This window comes from Pseudophryne corroboree, chromosome 6 (genome assembly GCF_028390025.1).
Source record: "Pseudophryne corroboree isolate aPseCor3 chromosome 6, aPseCor3.hap2, whole genome shotgun sequence".
In the NCBI taxonomy this organism is placed as follows: Eukaryota; Metazoa; Chordata; class Amphibia; order Anura; family Myobatrachidae; genus Pseudophryne; species Pseudophryne corroboree.
The window spans coordinates 455549091-455570726 of record NC_086449.1 but is presented as its reverse complement, the minus strand read 5'-3'; the positions used below and the strand labels follow the sequence as shown (position 1 = coordinate 455570726).

Sequence of the window (21636 nt, the reverse complement as noted above, 5' to 3'; positions counted from 1 at the left end):
GACCTGCTGCAAGCAGGTGTGGATATGGGCCTTATGTTGGGATTCGTAAAGGTCCAGATTTCGGCCCTATCCATTTTCTTCCAGAAACAATTGGCTTCCTTCCCTGAGGTACAGACTTTTCTGAAAAGGGGTTCTGCACATCCAGCCTCCCTTTGTGCCGCCTACGGCGCCCTGGGATCTTAACGTGGTGTTACAGTTCCTCCAATCGGATTGGTTCGAGCCTCTACAGGAGGTTGAGGTCAAGTTACTCACGTGGAAGGCTGTCACTTTGTTGGCCTTAGCTTCTGCTAGATGTGTGTCGGAGCTGGGGGCTTTGTCTTGTAAGAGCCCCTACTTGATCTTCCACGAAGATAGAGCTGAGCTTCGGACACGTCCGCAGTTCCTTCCGAAGGTTGTGACGGCATTTCATATCAACCAACCTATTGTGGTGCCAGTTGCTACCGACTCCTCAGTTTCATCAAAGTCCTTGGATGTTGTAAGGGCTCTGAAAATCTATGTGAAGAGGACTGCTCGTCACAGAAAATCGGACTCTGTTTGTCCTGTATTATCCCAAGAATCTTGGATGTCCTGCTTCTAAGCAGACAATCTCTCGCTGGATCATGTTCACTATCCAACATGCGTATTCTACGGCAGGATTGCCGTGTCCTACGTCTGTTAAGGCCCACTCTACTCGTAAAGTGGGTTCTTCCTGGGCGGCTGCCCGGGATGTCTCGGCTTTACAGCTTTGCCGAGCGGCTACTTGGTCTGGGTCGAACAAGTTTGCAAAGTTCTACAAGTTCGATACTTTGGCCTCTGAGGACCTGAAGTTTGGTCAATCAGTTCTGCAGGAGCCTCCGCGCTCTCCCTCCCATTCTGGGAGTTTTGGTACATCCCCATGGTACTAATGTGGACCCCAGCATCCTCTAGGACGTAAGAGAAAATAGGATTTTAATTACCTACCGGTAAATCCTTTTCTCGTAGTTCGTAGAGGATGCTGGGCGCCCGCCCAATGCTTTGTGATACTGCAGTGGTTACTTAGTTCAGTACTGCTTAGTTCTTGGTTAAGTACTGTTTTGTTTCTTGGTAAGTAATATTGTTCAGCCATTGCTGATGTTTCAGGCTAGTTAGCTTGGTTTGACCTGTGTGTGAGCTGGTGTGAATCTCGCCACTATCTGTGTAAACTCCTTCTCTCGAAGTTGTCCGTCTCCTCTGGCACAGTTTCTAGACTGAATCTGGTAGGAGGGGCATAGAGGGAGGAGCCAGCCCACACTCTCAAACTCTTAAAGTGCCAGTGGCTCCTAGTGGACCCGTCTATACCCCATGGTACTAATGTGGACCCCATCAGCCTCTACGGACTACGAGAAACGGATTAACTGGTAGGTAATTAAAATCCTGTTTTCCCGCCCAAAGCGGAGTAACCATGGGGACATCAGTGACTAATGTTACAGATGGTCCCAAAGGGGGCATAAAGCATTCAGTTAGAGAACGCAGTAGGTTTGAGAACACAGCCCAGCTTGGCTTCTGGTTGATTACAGGAGCAGCGGACTGAATGGGAGATGTATGAGACATAGTACACAGACCATCACACAAAACTTCCCCCTCAATTAAATTCGTTGTGCATGCCCTGCAGGGTTGCAGGAGCGACCCCATATTTACTGCCCTACATGTTAAACATTATACACAAATGCAACAGAGAGCAGCTTAGTATGATGAAGCCAGACAGTGCCTGCAAAATAAATCCATTAGCATGTGACCGAGTACCCAGTACACAACACGTGCGAATAAATCTGGTATTATGTGACTGAGTACACAGTACAATGCACATAATAGGTAAATACTGTGACGCACTATATATTGACCCAGACACACCTAGTCCCCTAGGGTACAGTATACAGTGATAGATATATCTGGAATACACCACAGTGAATTACATAGCAGACAGTCACGTTTGCAATGCAGATAATTATTTTCAAGACAATAAAACAGCATTGGATTATTATATGAACACACAAATATATAGAAAATGGCGCCCAGCGTCTCAGTCAGGGAGTGAGGGAGAGTGTGAGGCAGCTCCCGAGTGGGAACACCAGCAGTAGATGGCACCCAGAGCTGGGGGAGGGGCCACAGGTCAAGCGCCTTATCCCCTATGCTGGTCCTCACCAACTGGTAACTGAGCATTATTAAAATGGATATATACTGTAGGTATCCAACCTGTGCACCCATGCCCTGGTGGATATAGTGGGGTCCCTGCACGGCCACAGTGTCTACGCCAGCGTCGCGGTCCGGCTCCTTAGACTGTTACCGGATCGTGATTTTCCGGCGGGTCCCACCTGGGGGACCCTCTTACCTCCTCCCTGATGTGCAGCCACGCGATCCAGGAGAGCAGCAGCGGCGGTGTGCCTAAAAATAGGTGCGTCTCCGCTGCAAATACTGGGGAACCAGGCCGCGGGAGTATGCAGCGTCACTGAGGGAGGTGATGGAGCCCCAGCACAGCATGTTAGGATGACATAGAAAGTGCTGCGGCCCTTGAAGTCTTCTAAAAAAGCTCTTTTCAGGACTGCCTAGCGCAGCCTCCCTGTTAGTTGACCTGCACTGCAGGCACCAACTTACAAACTGAGCTCCAGTGCCTGGAGGCGGAGCTATAGAGGAGGCGGTGCAGTCCATCCTGGGAACAGTCAAAGCTTTCGCCTGTAGGTGCCTCGGATCAAGATCCATCTACACCCCGATGTTATTCCCTGTGGAAAACCAGTGTACCCCGCTGCAGAAATACAGTATTTGAAGGATGAGCTGTGATTATTTCCTCCCCAGTGCAGAGTTGCAGATTGAAGCCTTCTATGAGAAGTACAGTAGGAGAGACAGAAGAGTTGCTGCTGATCAGTCTGACAGGGGGCACACAGCGCTGATGATCCCTGCAGTAAAGGCTTCCTAGTCACAGGCCCCCAGCAGTACTCCATGTAGCCTCACCCCCATAGTTACACAATAGGTGTAACCAGGAGTGGGAGGGTGCAGCTGTCTCATTGGCAAGTTGCTGCATATATTTGTTTGGTGTATACTACAGATAACAAATCAAAAATATCTGTTCCTCATGTTCATGGACATTGTGACACCAAAAAGGCAAGAGAGAACACAGTGGTAGAAAAAGTAAGCAAGGTTGAACTCACTAGGTCAAGCAGCAGAACAGAGATGGCACCCTAGTAGATCTGCCAAACAACTCGTTTTCGTGGTTAAGGACACTCCACAGCTGTGCCCTAATTTCCAGCTGCCTTCACAAATATTTAATGGTTATAATTTTGTGAGATGATTATGTGGGAGGTAGGGTGCCAAGCCTATCTAAAAGCACCCATCTTTAATGTATTTTCTCACGGGTATACAGTGCAAACAAAAGTTATCTGAATCTCACGAGAAAACTTAGCTGTCAGCGTATAGTACTATTTAATGAATGGTCTTGGGGCACTGTCTCTTTTTGAATATTACATATACTCTTTGTCAAAGAGTTATGCTTGTATAAATTAATGTGGGCAAACTCAAACATATGCTTTATACAATGTTCTAAAGATAGAACTGTTAGAGCAACAGAACACAATAGAAATGTACTATAGTAATAAAGGGATGTAGTTGGGAACCCGGCGTTCAGCATCTCGGAATCCCTACACCTGTTAGAAAACAGAGGTCTGTATCCAGAGTATAAGTATCCAGGAAAGGTTAGGGTTAGGCTGCGGGGAGGGAGGAGTATGGGGTGGTTTGAGAATTAGGGTTCCCTTATCTACTGCTCTCCTAACAGGATTTCGGCCAATCGGGATGCCAGGGTCGGGATTCTGACTGCCGGCATCCTAAATGCTGGTATACCATACGCAACCTGTAATAAGTACAGATTTTTAGTAACCATGAAAGCTAGGTTTATTAGATTGACACATTGCCTGTTAACTGTAAATTCCACTTCCATTGGTTCGAAGTTGTAGGACTGCTCCAAGTCTGAGTTAACACGTAGTGTGACTTCTTCATCGTGTATCTAAAGAATAAAACAAACAAAAAATACAAAAGCTTTAAGAAATATTGTACAGAAATTGTGTTGTGCAGCTGTTTGATCACATGCATTGTTTACACATAACAATTGTTAATGTTTAGTTCATCACTAAGCAGATGGCTTTTAACTGGTCTGCATCTTCTAAATATTTTCTTAAGTAGACATGGCACAACATATAGCAGCATAAGTATTTATTCAACACGCAAATACAAGTTTATGCTTACAACACAAAACATTGTAGACACATAATAGGATGAACAATTAAGAAAATAAGAATTTACTTACCGATAATTCTATTTCTCGTAGTCCGTAGTGGATGCTGGGAACTCCGTAAGGACCATGGGGAATAGCGGCTCCGCAGGAGACTGGGCACAAAAGTAAAAGCTTTAGGACTACCTGGTGTGCACTGGCTCCTCCCCCTATGACCCTCCTCCAAGCCTCAGTTAGGATACTGTGCCCGGACGAGCGTACACAATAAGGAAGGATATTGAATCCCGGGTAAGACTCATACCAGCCACACCAATCACACCGTACAACCTGTGATCTGAACCCAGTTAACAGCATGATAACAGAGGAGCCTCTGAAAAGATGGCTCACAACAATAATAACCCGATTTTTGTAACAATAACTATGTACAAGTATTGCAGACAATCCGCACTTGGGATGGGCGCCCAGCATCCACTACGGACTACGAGAAATAGAATTATCGGTAAGTAAATTCTTATTTTCTCTGACGTCCTAGTGGATGCTGGGAACTCCGTAAGGACCATGGGGATTATACCAAAGCTCCCAAACGGGCGGGAGAGTGCGGATGACTCTGCAGCACCGAATGAGAGAACTCCAGGTCCTCCTCAGCCAGGGTATCAAATTTGTAGAATTTAGCAAACGTGTTTGCCCCTGACCAAGTAGCTGCTCGGCAAAGTTGTAAAGCCGAGACCCCTCGGGCAGCCGCCCAAGATGAGCCCACTTTCCTTGTGGAATGGGCTTTTACAGATTTTGTCTGTGGCAGGCCTGCCACAGAATGTGCAAGCTGAATTGTACTACAAATCCAACGAGCAATAGTCTGCTTAGAAGCAGGTGCACCCAGCTTGTTGGGTGCATACAGGATAAACAGCGAGTCAGATTTTCTGACTCCAGCCGTCCTGGAAACATATATTTTCAGGGCCCTGACTACGTCCAGCAACTTGGAGTCCTCCAAGTCCCTAGTAGCCGCAGGTACCACAATAGGCTGGTACTAGTGAAATGCTGAAACCACCTTAGGGAGAAATTGAGGACGAGTCCTCAATTCTGCCCTGTCCGTATGAAAAATTAGGTAAGGGCTTTTATAGGATAAAGCTGCCATTTCTGAGACACGCCTGGCTGAAGCCAGGGCTAACAGCATTACCACTTTCCATGTGAGATATTTTAAGTCCACAGTGGAGAGTGGTTCAAACCAATGTGATTTTAGGAACCCCAAAACTACATTGAGATCCCAAGGTGCCACTGGAGGCACAAAAGGAGGTTGTATATGCAGTACCCCCTTGACAAACGTCTGCCCTTCAGGAACTGAAGCCAGTTCTTTTTGGAAGAAAATCGACAGGGCCGAAATTTGAACCTTAATGGACCCTAATTTTAGGCCCATAGACAGTCCTGTTTGCAGGAAATGCAGGAAACGACCCAGTTGAAATTCCTCTGTAGGGGCCTTCCTGGCCTCGCACCACGCAACATATTTACGCCAAATACGGTGATAATGTTGTACGGTTACATCCTTCCTGGCTTTGATCAGGGTAGGGATGACTTCATCCGGAATGCCTTTTTCCTTCAGGATCCGGCGTTCAACCGCCATGCCGTCAAACGCAGCCGCGGTAAGTCTTGGAACAGACAGGGTCCCTGCTGGAGCAGGTCCTTTCTTAGAGGTAGAGGCCACGGGTCCTCTGTGAGCATCTCTTGAAGTTCCGGGTACCAAGTCCTTCTTGGCCAATCCGGAGCCACGAGTATAGTCCTTACTCCTCTCCTTCTTATGATTCTCAGTACCTTGGGTATGAGAGGCAGAGGAGGGAACACATACACTGACTGGTACACCCACGGTGTTACCAGAGCGTCCACAGCTATTGCCTGAGGGTCCCTTGACCTGGCGCAATACCTGTCTAGTTTTTTGTTGAGGCGGGACGCCATCATGTCCACCTTTGGTTTTTCCCAACGGTTCACAATCATGTGGAAGACTTCTGGGTGAAGTCCCCACTCCCCCGGGTGGAGGTCGTGTCTGCTGAGGAAGTCTGCTTCCCAGTTGTCCACTCCCGGAATGAACACTGCTGACAGTGCTATCACATGATTTTCTGCCCAGCGAAGAATCCTTGCAACTTCTGTCATTGCCCTCCTGCTTCTTGTGCCGCCCTGTCTGTTTACGTGGGCGACTGCCGTGATGTTGTCCGACTGGATCAGCACCGGCTGACCTTGAAGCAGAGGTCTTGCTAGGCTTAGAGCATTGTAGATGGCTCTTAGCTCCAGGATATTTATGTGAAGTGATGTCTCCAGGCTTGACCACAAGCCCTGGAAATTTCTTCCCTGTGTGACTGCTCCCCAGCCTCTCAGGCTGGCATCCGTGGTCACCAGGACCCAGTCCTGAATGCCGAATCTGCGGCCCTCTAGAAGATGAGCACTCTGCAACCACCACAGGAGAGACACTCTTGTCCTTGGAGACAAGATTATCCGCTGGTGCATCTGAAGATGCGTCCCGGACCATTTGTCTAGCAGATCCCACAGGAAGGTTCTTGCGTGGAATCTGCCGAATGGGATTGCTTCGTAAGAAGCCACCATCTTTCCCAGAACCCTTGTGCATTGATGCACTGAGACTTGGCCTGGTTTTAGGAGCTTTCTGACTAGTTCGGATAACTCCCTGGCTTTCTCCTCCGGAAGAAACACCTTTTTCTGGACTGTGTCCAGGATCATCCCTAGGAATAGAAGTCGTGTTGTCGGGATCAGCTGCGATTTTGGAATATTGAGAATCCAACCGTGCTGGCGCAGCACTATCTGAGATAGTGCTACCCCGACTTCCAACTGTTCCCTGGATCTTGCCCTTATCAGGAGATCGTCCAAGTAAGGGATAACTAAAACTCCCTTCCTTCGAAGGAGTATCATCATTTCGGCCATTACCTTGGTAAAGACCCGGGGTGCCGTGGACAATCCAAACGGCAGCGTCTGAAACTGATAGTGACAGTTCTGTACCACAAACCTGAGGTACCCTTGGTGAGAAGGGTAAATTGGGACATGTAGGTAAGCATCTTTGATGTCCAGAGACACCATATAGTCCCCTTCTTCCAGGTTTGCAATCACTGCTCTGAGTGACTCCATCTTGAATTTGAACCTTTGTATGTAAGTGTTCAAGGATTTTAGGTTTAAAATTGGTCTCACCGAGCCGTCCGGCTTCGGTACCACAAATAGTGTGGAATAGTACCCCTTTCCCTGTTGTAGGAGGGGTACCTTGATTATCACCTGCTGGGAATACAACTTGTGAATGGCTTCCAATACTGCCTCCCTGTCTGAGGGAGACGTCGGTAAAGCAGACTTTAGAAAACGGCGAGGGGGAGACGTCTCGAATTCCAATTTGTACCCCTGAGATACCACCTGAAGGATCCAGGGGTCCACTTGCGAGTGGGCCCACTGCGCACTGAACTTCTTGAGACGGGCCCCCACCGTGCCTGAGTCCGCTTGTAAAGCCCCAGCGTCATGCTGAGGACTTTGCGGAGGCGGGAGAGGGCTTTTGTTCCTGGGAACTGGCTGTTTGTTGCAGCCTTTTTCCTCTCCCCCTACCACGGAGCAGAAATGAGGCGCCTTTTGCCCGCTTGCCCTTATGGGGCCGAAAGGACTGCGCCTGATAATACGGCGTCTTCTTAGGTTGAGAAGCTACCTGGGGTAAAAAATAAGATTTTACTTACCGATAAATCTATTTCTCGTAGTCCGTAGTGGATGCTGGGACTCCGTAAGGACCATGGGGAATAGCGGCTCCGCAGGAGACAGGGCACAAAATAAAAGCTTAAGGATCAGGTGGTGTGCACTGGCTCCTCCCCCTATGACCCTCCTCCAAGCCTCAGTTAGGATACTGTGCCCGGACGAGCGTACATAATAAGGAAGGATATTGAATCCCGGGTAAGACTCATACCAGCCACACCAATCACACCGTACAACTTGTGATCTGAACCCAGTTAACAGTATGATAAACGCAAAGGAGCCTCTGAAAAGATGGCTCACAACAATAATAACCCGAATCTTTGTAACAATAACTATATACAAGTATTGCAGACAATCCGCACTAGGGATGGGCGCCCAGCATCCACTACGGACTACGAGAAATAGATTTATCGGTAAGTAAAATCTTATTTTCTCTGACGTCCTAGTGGATGCTGGGACTCCGTAAGGACCATGGGGATTATACCAAAGCTCCCAAACGGGCGGGAGAGTGCGGATGACTCTGCAGCACCGAATGAGAGAACTCCAGGTCCTCCTCAGCCAGGGTATCAAATTTGTAGAATTTAGCAAACGTGTTTGTCCCTGACCAAGTAGCTGCTCGGCAAAGTTGTAAAGCCGAGACCCCTCGGGCAGCCGCCCAAGATGAGCCCACTTTCCTTGTGGAATGGGCTTTTACTGATTTTGGCTGTGGCAATCCTGCCACAGAATGTGCAAGCTGAATTGTACTACAAATCCAACGAGCAATCGTCTGCTTAGAAGCAGGAGCACCCAGCTTGTTGGGTGCATACAGGATAAACAGCGAGTCAGATTTTCTGACTCCAGCCGTCCTGGAAACATATATTTTCAAGGCCCTGACAACGTCAAGCAACTTAGAGTCCTCTAAGTCCCTGGTAGCCGCAGGTACCACAATAGGTTGGTTCATGTGAAATGCAGAAACCACCTTAGGTAGAAATTGAGGACGAGTCCTCAATTCCGCCCTGTCAGAATGAAAAATTAAGTAAGGGCTTTTATATGATAAAGCCGCCAATTCTGACACACGCCTGGCTGAAGCCAAGGCTAACAGCATCGACACCTTCCATGTGAGATATTTTAAGTCCACAGTGGAAAGTGGTTCAAACCAATGTGACTTTAGAAAACTCAACACCACATTGAGATCCCAAGGTGCCACTGGAGGCACAAAAGGAGGCTGTATGTGCAGCACCCCTTTTACAAATGTCTGAACTTCAGGTACTGAAGCCAGTTCTTTCTGGAAGAAAATCGACAGGGCCGAAATTTGAACCTTAATGGACCCTAATTTTAGGCCCATAGACAGTCCTGTTTGCAGGAAATGAAGGAAACGACCCAGTTGAAATTCCTCTGTAGGGGCCTTCTTGGCCTCACACCACGCAACATATTTACGCCAAATGCGGTGATAATGTTTAGCGGTTACGTCCTTCCTGGCTTTGACCAGAGTAGGGATGACTTCTTCTGGAATGCCTTTTTCCCTCAGGATCCGGCGTTCAACCGCCATGCCGTCAAACGCAGCCGCGGTAAGTCCTGGAACAGACAAGGCCCCTGCAGTAGCAGGTCCTTTCTTAGAGGTAGAGGCCACGGTTCGTTCGTGAGCACCTCTTGAAGTTCCGGGTACCAAGTCCGTCTTGGCCAATCCGGAACCACGAGTATAGTTCTTACTCCTCTCCTTCTTATGATTCTCAGTACTTTTGGTATGAGAGGCAGAGGAGGGAACACATACACTGACTGGTACACCCCCGGCGTTACCAGAGCGTCCACTGCTATTGCCTGAGGGTCCCTTGACCTGGCGCAATATCTGTCCAGTTTTTTGTTTAGACGTGACGCCATCATGTCCACCTTTGGTTTTTCCCAACGGTTTACAATCAGGTGGAAGACTTCTGGGTGAAGTCCCCACTCTCCCGGGTGAAGGTCGTGTCTGCTGAGGAAGTCTGCTTCCCAGTTGTCCACTCCCGGAATGAATACTGCTGACAGTGCTATCACATGATTTTCCGCCCAGCGAAGAATCCTTGCAGCTTCTGCCATTGCCCTCCTGCTTCTCGTGCCGCCCTGTCTGTTTACGTGGGCGACTGACGTGATGTTGTCCGATTGGATCAACACCGCCTGACCCTGAAGCAGAGGTTTTGCTTGACTTAGGGCATTGTAAATGGCCCTTAGTTCCAGAATGTTTATATGAAGAGACGTTTCCAAGCTTGACCACAGGCCCTGGAAATTCCTTCCCTGTGTGACTGCTCCCCAGCCTCTCAGGCTGGCATCCGTGGTTACCAGGATCCAATCCTGAATGCCAAATCTGCGGCCCTCTAGTAGATGAGCACTCTGCAGCCACCACAGGAGAGACACCCTTGTCCTTGGCGACAGGGTTATCCGCTGATGCATCTGAAGATGCGATCCGGACCATTTGTCCAGAAGATCCCACTGAAACGTTCTTGCATGGAATCTTCCGAATGGAATCGCTTCGTAAGAAGCCACCATTTTTCCCAGGACCCTCGTGCACTGATGCACTGACACCTGGCCTGGTTTTAGGAGATTCCTGACTAGCTCGGATAACTCCCTGGCCTTCTCCTCTGGGAGAAACACCTTTTTCTGGACTGTGTCCAGAATCATTCCTAGGAACAGGAGACGTGTCGTTGGAATCAGCTGCGATTTTGGAATATTTAGAATCCACCCGTGCTGACGTAACACTAACTGAGATAGTGCTACTCCGACTTCTAACTGTTCCCTGGACCTTGCCCTTATCAGGAGATCGTCCAAGTAAGGGATAATTAAAACGCCTTTTCTTCGAAGAAGAATCATCATTTCGGCCATTACCTTGGTAAAGACCCGAGGTGCCGTGGACAATCCAAACGGCAGCGTCTGAAACTGATAATGACAGTTTTGGACTACAAACCTGAGGTACCCTTGGTGAGAAGGGTAGATTGGGACGTGGAGATAAGCATCTTTGATGTCCAGAGACACCATATAGTCCCCTTCTTCCAGGTTTGCTATCACTGCTCTGAGTGACTCCATCTTGAATTTGAACCTCTTTATGTAAGTGTTCAAGGATTTTAGATTTAAAATTGGTCTCACCGAGCCGTCCGGCTTCGGTACCACAAACAGCGTGGAATAATACCCCTTTCCCTGTTGTAGGAGAGGTACCTTGATTATCACCTGCTGGGAATACAGCTTGTGAATGGCTTCCAAAACTGCCTCCCTGTCGGAGGGAGACTTTGGTAGAGCAGACTTCAGGAACCGGCGAGGGGGAGACGTCTCGAATTCCAGTTTGTACCCCTGTGATACTACCTGCAGAATCCAGGGGTCCACTTGCGAGTGAGCCCACTGCGCGTTGAAATTTTTGAGACGGGCCCCCACCGTGTCCGAGTCCGCTTGTAAAGCCCCAGCGTCATGCTGAAGACTTGGCAGAAGCAGAGGAGGGCTTCTGCTCCTGGGAAGAGGCTGCCTGGTGCAGTCTTTTTCCTCTTCCTCTGCCCCGGGGCAGAAATTAGTGGCCTTTTGCCCGCCTGTACTTATGGGAACGAAAGGACTGAGTTTGAAAAGACGGTGTCTTTTTCTGCTGAGAGGTGACCTGGGGTAAAAAGGTGGACTTTCCGGCCGTTGCCGTGGCCACCAGGTCCGATAGACCGGCCCCAAATAACTCCTCCCCTTTAAACGGCAATACTTCCATATGTTGTTTGGAATCCGCATCCCCTGACCACTGTCGCGTCCATAACGCTCTTCTGGCAGAAATGGACATAGCACTCACTCTTGATGCCAGGGTGCAAATATCCCTCTGTGCATCACGCATATATAGTAATGCATCCTTCAAATGCTCTATAGTTAGTAATATACTGTCCCTATCCAGGGTATCAATATTTTCAGTCAGGGAATCCGACCACGCAACTCCAGCACTGCACATCCAGGCTGATGCGATTGCTGGTCGCAGTATAACACCAGTATGTGTGTATATACCCTTCAGGATATTTTCCAGCCTTCTATCCGCTGGTTCTTTGAGGGCGGCCGTATCAGGAGACGGTAACGCTACTTGTTTAGATAAACGTGTGAGCGCTTTATCTACTCTAGGGGGTGTTTCCCAACGCGCCCTAACCTCTGGCGGGAAAGGGAATAGTGCCAATAATTTATTAGAAATTAGCACTTTTTTATCGGGGGAAACCCACGCTTTATCACACACCTCATTTAATTCATCTGACTCAGGAAAAGCTACTGGTAGTTTTTTCACTCCCCACATAATACCCTTCTTTGTGGTACTTGTAGTGTCAGAAATGTTCAATGCCTCCTTCATTGCCGTGATCATGTAACGTGTGGCCCTACTGGACATTACGTTTGTCTCCTCACCGTCGACACTGGACTCAGTATCCGTGTCTGGGTCTGTGTCGACCCACTGAGGTAACGGGCGTTTTATCGCCCCTGACGTTGTCTGAGACGCCTGGACAGGCACTAATTGATTTGTCGGCTGTCTCATGTCGTCAACAGTTTTTTGTAAAGTGCTGACATTGTCACGTAGTTCTTTAAATACAACCATCCAGTCAGGTGTCGACTCCCTAGGGGGTGACATCACTAATACAGGCAATTGCTCTGCTTCCACATCATTTTCCTCCTCATACATGTCGACACAATCGTACCGACACCCAGCACACACACAGGGAATGCTCTGATAGAGGACAGGACCCCACTAGCCCTTTGGGGAGACAGAGGGAGAGTTTGCCAGCACACACCAGAGCGCTATATATATCTATAGGGATAACCTTATATAAGTGTTACTCCCTTTTATAGCTGCTGTTTATAATTTAGCTGCCAATAGTGCCCCCCTCTCTCGTTTTTACCCTGATTCTGTAGGGACTGCAGGGGAGAGTCAGGGAGCCGTCCTTCCAGCGGAACTGTGAGGGAAAATGGCGCTTGTGTGCTGAGGAGATAGGCTCCGCCCCTTCACGACGGCCTTATCTCCCGCTTTTTTCTGGAAAACTGGCAGGGGTTAAATACATCCATATAGCCCAGGAGCTATATGTGATGTATTTCTTTTGCCATCCTAAGGTATTTCTGTTTTTATTGCGTCTCAGGGCGCTCCCCCCCAGCGCCCTGCACCCTCAGTGACCGGAGTGTGAAGTGTGCTGAGAGCAATGGCGCACAGCTGCAGTGCTGTGCGCTACCTTAGTTGAAGACAGGAACGTCTTCTGCCGCCGATTTCACCGGACCTCTTCGTTCTTCTGGCTCTGTAAGGGGGCCGGCGGCGCGGCTCCGGGACCCATCCAGGCTGAACCTGTGATCGTCCCTCTGGAGCTAATGTCCAGTAGCCTAAGAAACCCAATCCACTCTGCACGCAGGTGAGTTCGTTTCTTCTCCCCTTAGTCCCACGATGCAGTGAGCCTGTTGCCAGCAGGACTCACTGAAAATAAAAAACCTAAAATAAACTTTTACTCTAAGCAGCTCAGGAGAGCCACCTAGCATGCACCCTTCTCGTTCGGGCACAAAAATCTAACTGAGGCTTGGAGGAGGGTCATAGGGGGAGGAGCCAGTGCACACCAGCTAGTTCAAGCTTTTACTTTTGTGCCCAGTCTCCTGCGGAGCCGCTATTCCCCATGGTCCTTACGGAGTCCCAGCATCCACTTAGGACGTTAGAGAAAGAAAAGAAAAAAAAAGTCTCCTTTTTTCTCTTTTTGCTAAACTGATAAAGTTTTGTGACTGTAGAGTCATTGGGGTTTCCTTTACCCCACCAAGGATGGGTTGGGACTGGGTGACCAGCGGTGGAAATCTTGGCGGGCAACATAACGACCCCAGGGTCCTGGCTGCAGAATACCAGGGGTGGGGGGTGGGCAGTGTGCCCCTTGCGGATTTGCTGAGCTCGACACGCAGCTGGCTCGGAGGCTTGCCAGAGGTTCTATTTCCATTGTATGAGTGTCGTGGACACCCACAAGTGGGAATAGTCCCAGTTAGTCTGCATGCAGACTGTAGGGCTTTTCATCGCCCGGGATCCCAGCGTCGGCATGGTGACCGCCAGGACCCCGAGCACCAGTCACTTGACCGGATCCCCCAAGGATAGTGTTAATGGAAGCAGAGTATTAGCCAGTCATAAAATTAATTTGACATATTGAAGGTCAGTCCTTTGTAACCTGTTCACCAACCAAACACACCTATTATTTTCAGGACCATATAGAAGACTGTTAGTGGGCATTAGGAAAAGTACTGGATGCTTTTAACAAATGTCAAATGGCTGATTGGTCCATAAAAAAAAAAAAAAAAAAAGTAAAATAATGTAAAAAGCTTAACATTTTGTTTTATTACAAAGGAATTAAACAATACATGCAAAAAAAAAGAAAAAGTAGAAAAAAGTGATTCAAGGGTAATTTGAGGCAACTTCATATTTATTTATTTTTTTTAATCTGAAAAAGTGATAATTTCATTGAACCAAATACTTTAATTAAATTTGGGATGCAGAAACGAAAAAGTTGATTGAGGTAATTTGTGGCCTTTTTTATAAACCACATTAATGACATGTACTATAATTATTGGCCCAATTAAGTTAACTGACAACTGCCAAACGCCTAATTGGTGGGGAGGAGTGATGTCCAAAGGGTTCGGAATCAAGTCCCGACATTTTTACAGCAAAATAAAGATTTTCCCTACCTATTCACATGCTCAGGGTGGTGTGGACAAAAACAGCAGAAATTATTCTGAAAAAGAGCTTAAAGTTTGGAATGCGAACTTGCCGTGAATTCATCTTGCAGGACCACACTCGCACCTAATTGAATTCCCCCCTTAGTTCCATTTTATTTGACAAATACAAGTGGAAAAACTTAAGAAATATTACCAAAATAGCAATATTAAGCAAAAGCTTTTGCAATATTACCATCATGTTTCTTGGTGGCAGGAAATTACTGTATGTTAATCCACGGGGTGGGGTGTGTTATTTTTACTTGATTTGAAGAAAACTACATTTAAAAGACCACACCCCCCCAAAATTATTATTATTTTTTTTTAAATATACAGTCCTTACCACTTACCTCTTCAGTATTTGTGTGTGGTGGATAAATAATAAGAATTTACTTACCGATAATTCTATTTCTCGGAGTCCGTAGTGGATGCTGGGGTTCCTGAAAGGACCATGGGGAATAGCGGCTCCGCAGGAGACAGGGCACAAAAGTAAAGCTTTCCGATCAGGTGGTGTGCACTGGCTCCTCCCCCTATGACCCTCCTCCAAGCCAGTTAGGTACTGTGCCCGGACGAGCGTACACAATAAGGGAGGAATTTTGAATCCCGGGTAAGACTCATACCAGCCACACCAATCACACCGTACAACTTGTGATCAAAACCAGTTAACAGTATGATAACAGAGGAGCCTCTGAAAAGATGGCTCACAACAATAATAACCCGATTTTTGTAACTATGTACAAGTATTGCAGATAATCCGCACTTGGGATGGGCGCCCAGCATCCACTACGGACTCCGAGAAATAGAATTATCGGTAAGTAAATTCTTATTTTCTCTATCGTCCTAGTGGATGCTGGGGTTCCTGAAAGGACCATGGGGATTATACCAAAGCTCCCAAACGGGCGGGAGAGTGCGGATGACTCTGCAGCACCGAATGAGAGAACTCCAGGTCCTCCTTAGCCAGGGTATCAAATTTGTAGAATTTAGCAAACGTGTTTGCCCCTGACCAAGTAGCTGCTCGGCAAGGTTGTAAAGCCGAGACCCCTCGGGCAGCCGCCCAAGATGAGCCCACCTTCCTTGTGGAATGGGCATTTACATATTTTGGCTGTGGCAGGCCTGCCACAGAATGTGCAAGCTGAATTGTATTACACATCCAACTAGCAATAGTCTGCTTAGAAGCAAGAGCACCCAGTTTGTTGGGTGCATACAGGATAACAGCAAGTCAGTTTTCCTGACTCCAGCCGTCCTGGAACATATTTTCAGGGCCCTGACAACATCTAGCAACTTGGAGTCCTCCAAGTCCCTAGTAGGTGCAAGGCACCACAATAAGCTGGTTCAGGTGAAACACTGACACCACCTTAGGGAGAGAACTGGGGACGAGTCCGCAGCTCTGCCCTGTCCGAATGGACAAACAGATATGGGCTTTTTTGAGAAAAAACCACCAATTTGACACTCGCCTGGTCCAGGCCAGGGCCAAGAGCATGGTCACTTTTCATGTGAGATGCTTCAAATCCACAGATTTGACTGGTTTTAAACCAATGTGATTTGAGGAATCCCAGAACTACGTTGAGATCCCACAGTGCCACTGGAGGCACAAAAGGGGGTTGTATATGCAATACTCCCTTGACAAACTTCTGGACTTCAGGAACTGAAGCCAATTCTTTCTGGAAGAAAATCGACAGGGCCGAAATTTGAACCTTAATGGACCCCAATTTGAGGCCCATAGACACTCCTGTTTGCAGGAAATGCAGGAAACGACCGAGTTGAAATTTCTTTGTGGGGCCTTCCTGGCCTCACACCACGCAACATATTTTCGCCACATGTGGTGATAATGTTGTGCGGTCACCTCCTTTCTGGCTTTGACCAGGGTAGGAATGACCTCTTCCGGAATGCCTTTTTCCCTTAGGATCCGGCTTTCCACCGCCATGCCGACAAACGCAGCTGCGGTAAGTCTTGGAACAGACATGGTACTTGCTGAAGCAAGTCCCTTCTTAGCGGCAGAGGCCATAAGACCTCTGTAAGCATCTCTTGAAGTTCCGGGTACCAAGTCCTTCTTGGCCAATCCGGAGCCATGAGTATAGTTCTTACTCCTCTACGTCTTATAATTCTCAGCACCTTAGGTATGAGAAGCAGAGGAGGGAACACATACACCGACTGGTACACCCACGGTGTTACCAGAACGTCCACAGCTATTGCCTGAGGGTCTCTTGACCTGGCGCAATACCTGTCCCGTTTTTTGTTCAGACGGGACGCCATCATGTCCACCTTTGGTATTTCCCAACGGTTTACAATCATGTGGAAAAAACTTCCCGATGAAGTTTCCACTCTCCCGGGTGGAGGTCGTGCCTGCTGAGGAAGTCTGCTTCCCAGTTTCCATTCCCGGGATGAAACACTGCTGACAGTGCTATCACATGATTTTCCGCCCAGCGAAAAGTCCTTGCAGTTTTTGCCATTGCCCTCCTGCTTCTTGTGTCGCCCTGTCTGTTTACGTGGGCGACTGCCGTGATGTTTTTCCCACTGGATCAATACCGGCTGACCTTGAAGCAGAGGTCTTGCTAAGCTTAGAGCATTATAAATTTACCCTTAGCTCCAGTATATTTATGTGGAGAAAAGTCTCCAGACTTGATCACACTCCCTGGAAATTTTTTCCTTGTGTGACTGCTCCCCAGCCTCTCGGGCTGGGCTCCGTGGTCACCAGCATCCAATCCTGAATGCCGAATCTGCGGCCCTCTAGAAGATGAGCACTCTATAACCACCACAGGAAAGACACCCTTGTCCTTGGATATAGGGTTATCCGCTGATGCATCTGAAGATGCGATCCGGACCATTTGTCCAGCAGATCCCACTGAAAAGTTCTTGCGTGAAATCTGCCGAATGGAATTGCTTCGTAGGAAGCCACCATTTTTACCAGGACCCTTGTGCAATGATGCACTGTTTTTAGGAGGTTCCTGACTAGCTCGGATAACTCCCTGGCTTTCTCTTCCGGGAGAAACACCTTTTTCTGGACTGTGTCCAGAATCATCCCTAGGCACAGCAGACGTGTCGTCGGGATCAGCTGCGATTTTGGAATATTTAGAATCCACCCGTGCTGTTGTAGCAGTATCCGAGATAGTGCTACTCCGACCTCCAACTGTTCCCTGGACTATGCCCTTATCAGGAGATCGTCCAAGTAAGGGATAATTAAGACGCCTTTTCTTCGAAGAAGAATCATAATTTCGGCCATTACCTTGGTAAAGACCCGGGGTGCCGTGGACAATCCAAACGGCAGCGTCTGAAACTGATAGTGACAGTTCTGCACCACGAACCTGAGGTACCCTTAGTGAGAAGGGCAAATTTGGGACATAGAGGTAAGCATCCCTGATGTCCCGGGACACTATATAGTCCCCTTCTTCCTGGTTCGTTATCACTGCTCTGAGTGACTCCATCTTGATTTGAACCTTTGTAAGTGTTCAAAATTTTTTTTAGAATAAGTCTCACCTAGCCTTCTGGCTTCAGTACCACAATATAGTGTGGAATAATACCCCTTTTCTTGTAGTAGGAGGGGTAATTTTAATTATCACCTGCTGGGAATACAGCTTGTGAATTTTTTCCCATACTGCCTCCTTGTCGGAGGGAGACCTTGGTAAAACAGACTTCAGGAGCCTGCGAAGGGGAAACGTCTCGACATTCCAATCTGTATCCCTGGGATACTACTTGTAGGATCCAGGGGTCCTGTACGGTCTCAGCGCCATGCTGAGAACTTGTCAGAAGCGGTGGAACGCTTCTGTTCCTGGGAATGGGCTGCCTGCTGCAGTCTTCTTCCCTTTCCTCTATCCCTGGGCAGATATGATCTTATAGGGACGAAAGGACTGAGGCTGAAAAGACGGTGTCTTTTTCTGCAGAGATGTGACTTAGGGTAAAAACGGCGGATTTTCCAGCAGTTGCCGTGGCCACCAGGTCCGATGGACCGACCCCAAATAACTCCTCTTCCTTTATACGGCAATACACCTTTGTGCCGTTTGGAATCTGCATCACCTGACCACTGTCGTGTCCATAACATCTTCTGGCAGATATGGACATCGCATTTACTCTTGATGCCAGAGTGCAAATATCCCTCTGTGCATCTCGCATATATAGAAATGCATCCTTTAAATGCTCTATAGTCAATAAAATACTGTCCCTGTCAAGGGTATCAATATTTTTAGTCAGGGAATCCGACCAAGCCACCCCAGCTCTGCACATCCAGGCTGAGGCGATCGCTGGTCGCAGTATAACACCAGTATGTGTGTATATACTTTTTATGATATTTTCCAGCCTCCTGTCAGCTGGTCCTTGAGGACGGCCCTATCTATAGACGGTACCGCCACTTGTTTTGATAAGCGTGTGAGCGCCTTATCCACCCTAAGGGGTGTTTCCCAACGCGCCCTAACTTCTGGCGGGAAAGGGTATACCGCCCATAATTTTCTATCGGGGGGAACCCACGCATCATCACACACTTCATTTAATTTATCTGATTCAGGAAAAACTACGGTAGTTTTTTCACATCCCACATAATACCCTCTTTTGTGGTACTTGTAGTATCAGAAATATGTAACACCTCCTTCATTGCCTTTAACGTGTGGCCCTAATAAGGAATACGTTTGTTTATTCACCGTCGACACTGGATTCAGTGTCCCTGTCTGTGTCTGTGTCGACCGACTAAAGTAAACGGGCGTTTTAAAACCCCTGACGGTGTTTTTGAGACGTCTGGACCGGTACTAATTGTTTGTCGGCCGTCTCATGTCGTCAACCGACCTTGCAGCGTGTTGACATTATCACGTAATTCCCTAAATAAGCCATCCATTCCGGTGTCGACTCCCTAGAGAGTGACATCACCATTACAGGCAATTGCTCCGCCTCCTCACCAACATCGTCCTCATACATGTCGACACACACGTACCGACACACAGCACACACACAGGGAATGCTCTGATAGAGGACAGGACCCACTAGCCCTTTGGAGAGACAGAGGGAGAGTTTACCAGCACACACCAAAAACGCTATAATTATATAGGGACAACCTTATATAAGTGTTTTCCCTTATAGCATCTTTTTTATATATTTCTAACGCCAAATTAGTGCCCCCCCTCTCTGTTTTAACCCTGTTTCTGTAGTGCAGTGCAGGGGAGAGCCTGGGAGCCTTCCCTCCAGCCTTTCTGTGAGGGAAAATGGCGCTGTGTGCTGAGGAGATAGGCCCCGCCCCTTTTTCGGCGGCCTCGTCTCCCGCTCTTAACGGATTCTGGCAGGGGTTAAATATCTCCATATAGCCTCCGGAGGCTATATGTGAGGTATTTTTAGCCAAAATAGGTATTCATTTGCCTCCCAGGGCGCCCCCCTCCCAGCGCCCTGCACCCTCAGTGACTGCCGTGTGAAGTGTGCTGAGAGGAAAATGGCGCACAGCTGCAGTGCTGTGCGCTACCTTTAGAAGACTGAGGAGTCTTCTGCCGCCGATTCTGGACCTCTTCTTACTTCAGCATCTGCAAGGGGGCCGGCGGCAAGGCTCCGGTGACCATCCAGGCTGTACCTGTGATCGTCCCTCTGGAGCTGATGTCCAGTAGCCAAGAAGCCAATCCATCCTGCACGCAGGTGAGTTCACTTCTTCTCCCCTAAGTCCCTCGTTGCAGTGATCCTGTTGCCAGCAGGACTCACTGTAAAATAAAAAACCTAAGCTAAACTTTTCTAAGCAGCTCTTTAGGAGAGCCACCTAGATTGCACCCTTCTCGGCCGGGCACAAAAATCTAACTGGCTTGGAGGAGGGTCATAGGGGGAGGAGCCAGTGCACACCACCTGATCGGAAAGCTTTACTTTTGTGCCCTGTCTCCTGCGGAGCCGCTATTCCCCATGGTCCTTTCAGGAACCCCAGCATCCACTAGGACGATAGAGAAATTATAATTGTGACAACTTCAGTGTACTAATAGATACAAAGTTAATGTACAGGAAATGTTTTAGCTATGGTTGTCTGATTGCAATAATGTGTAACAGGGTTGTAGAAATGAGGACTCATGACAGCCTGGTTCAGGCAGTGTCTATTTAATTACTGTATATCAGACACTGCACTGGACAATCAGGAACATCAAACAAACAAACAAACAAAAGTAAATGCCCCAGAACTAAAGTGCTTAATGATCAGTCTGCTGCTATGGAATGCAGCCACAATCAGCTATGCTCCTCTGGCACAGCCAATACCATCAGTCCCTGACACTAAGGAAACATTGACCTACTCATTGAATGCTATTCAGCATCAGTGCCCAGAGCACCGGGTGTATGAGAGTTTTAAACCCTTCCTGTCTCTCAATGATGAGTTCCAGCTGAATCTGTGCAGCTTAGAAAACCCGGGTTCCAAACTTCCACTGTTAGTGCACACTGCAAAGGCTTTGCTTTAGTCTCCCTTGGAAGGAGCGGATCCCACAGTAATGTGGGCAATTCAGATGAGAGACAACCCCTCTCCCCACAAATGTTAATAATCAATGACAATAAACATTAAGCCATGGCACATTTTTTCACAAAAAACTGACACACAGAGGTGGGGGAATGGGGGCAGTCTGTGATGAATTCAGCAGTAAAGCAACTATTCCAATTAGTATCCTACAGTATAAGTATAGCCTGTTGAAATCAGATGTCCATAAATGATGACCCGAATGTGGGTAAAACTACTGCAGTCCAGCCCTGGACTGTCCACAGTTACAGTCTCCCATCCAAAAAGCGTAGTTCTGTACTCAGGGACCCTAAGGCACTTGTGTGGGGGCTGAGTGGGTAGTGGGTGCGGTAACGGTCGGGTGTCTCCTCCTGTACTCAGCACAGCACACCTGCAAGCAGACATGGAGCTGCTGCCTCTGCCGAAGTGAATTAATAAAATATTAAGCGGTAAAGTCTTTTGCAATTTAAAGTGTCGCTTTATAGATCAGCAGCCAACCCAAGCAATTCAGCATCACTGCTTTTAATTGCTTCCAGTACACAAGTTTGATTGGCTCACCTAATTTGTTTGCAGAGCAAAAAAAAGGTCTCCAACACAGAGCAGCATG

At 48.0% G+C, this 21636-nt stretch overlaps 1 protein-coding gene across 1 annotated transcript in view; it reads right to left on the bottom strand.

Annotated features, from left to right (window-relative positions):
* Positions 1 to 21636, bottom strand: part of MOV10L1 (Mov10 like RNA helicase 1) — a 432265-nt gene that overhangs the window by 249427 nt on the left and 161202 nt on the right. Inside the window, exon 10 of the mRNA XM_063929997.1 lies at positions 3897 to 3988. Within this exon, the coding sequence (XP_063786067.1) occupies positions 3897 to 3988 (92 nt within the window). The remainder of the gene's footprint in view (positions 1 to 3896; positions 3989 to 21636) is intronic.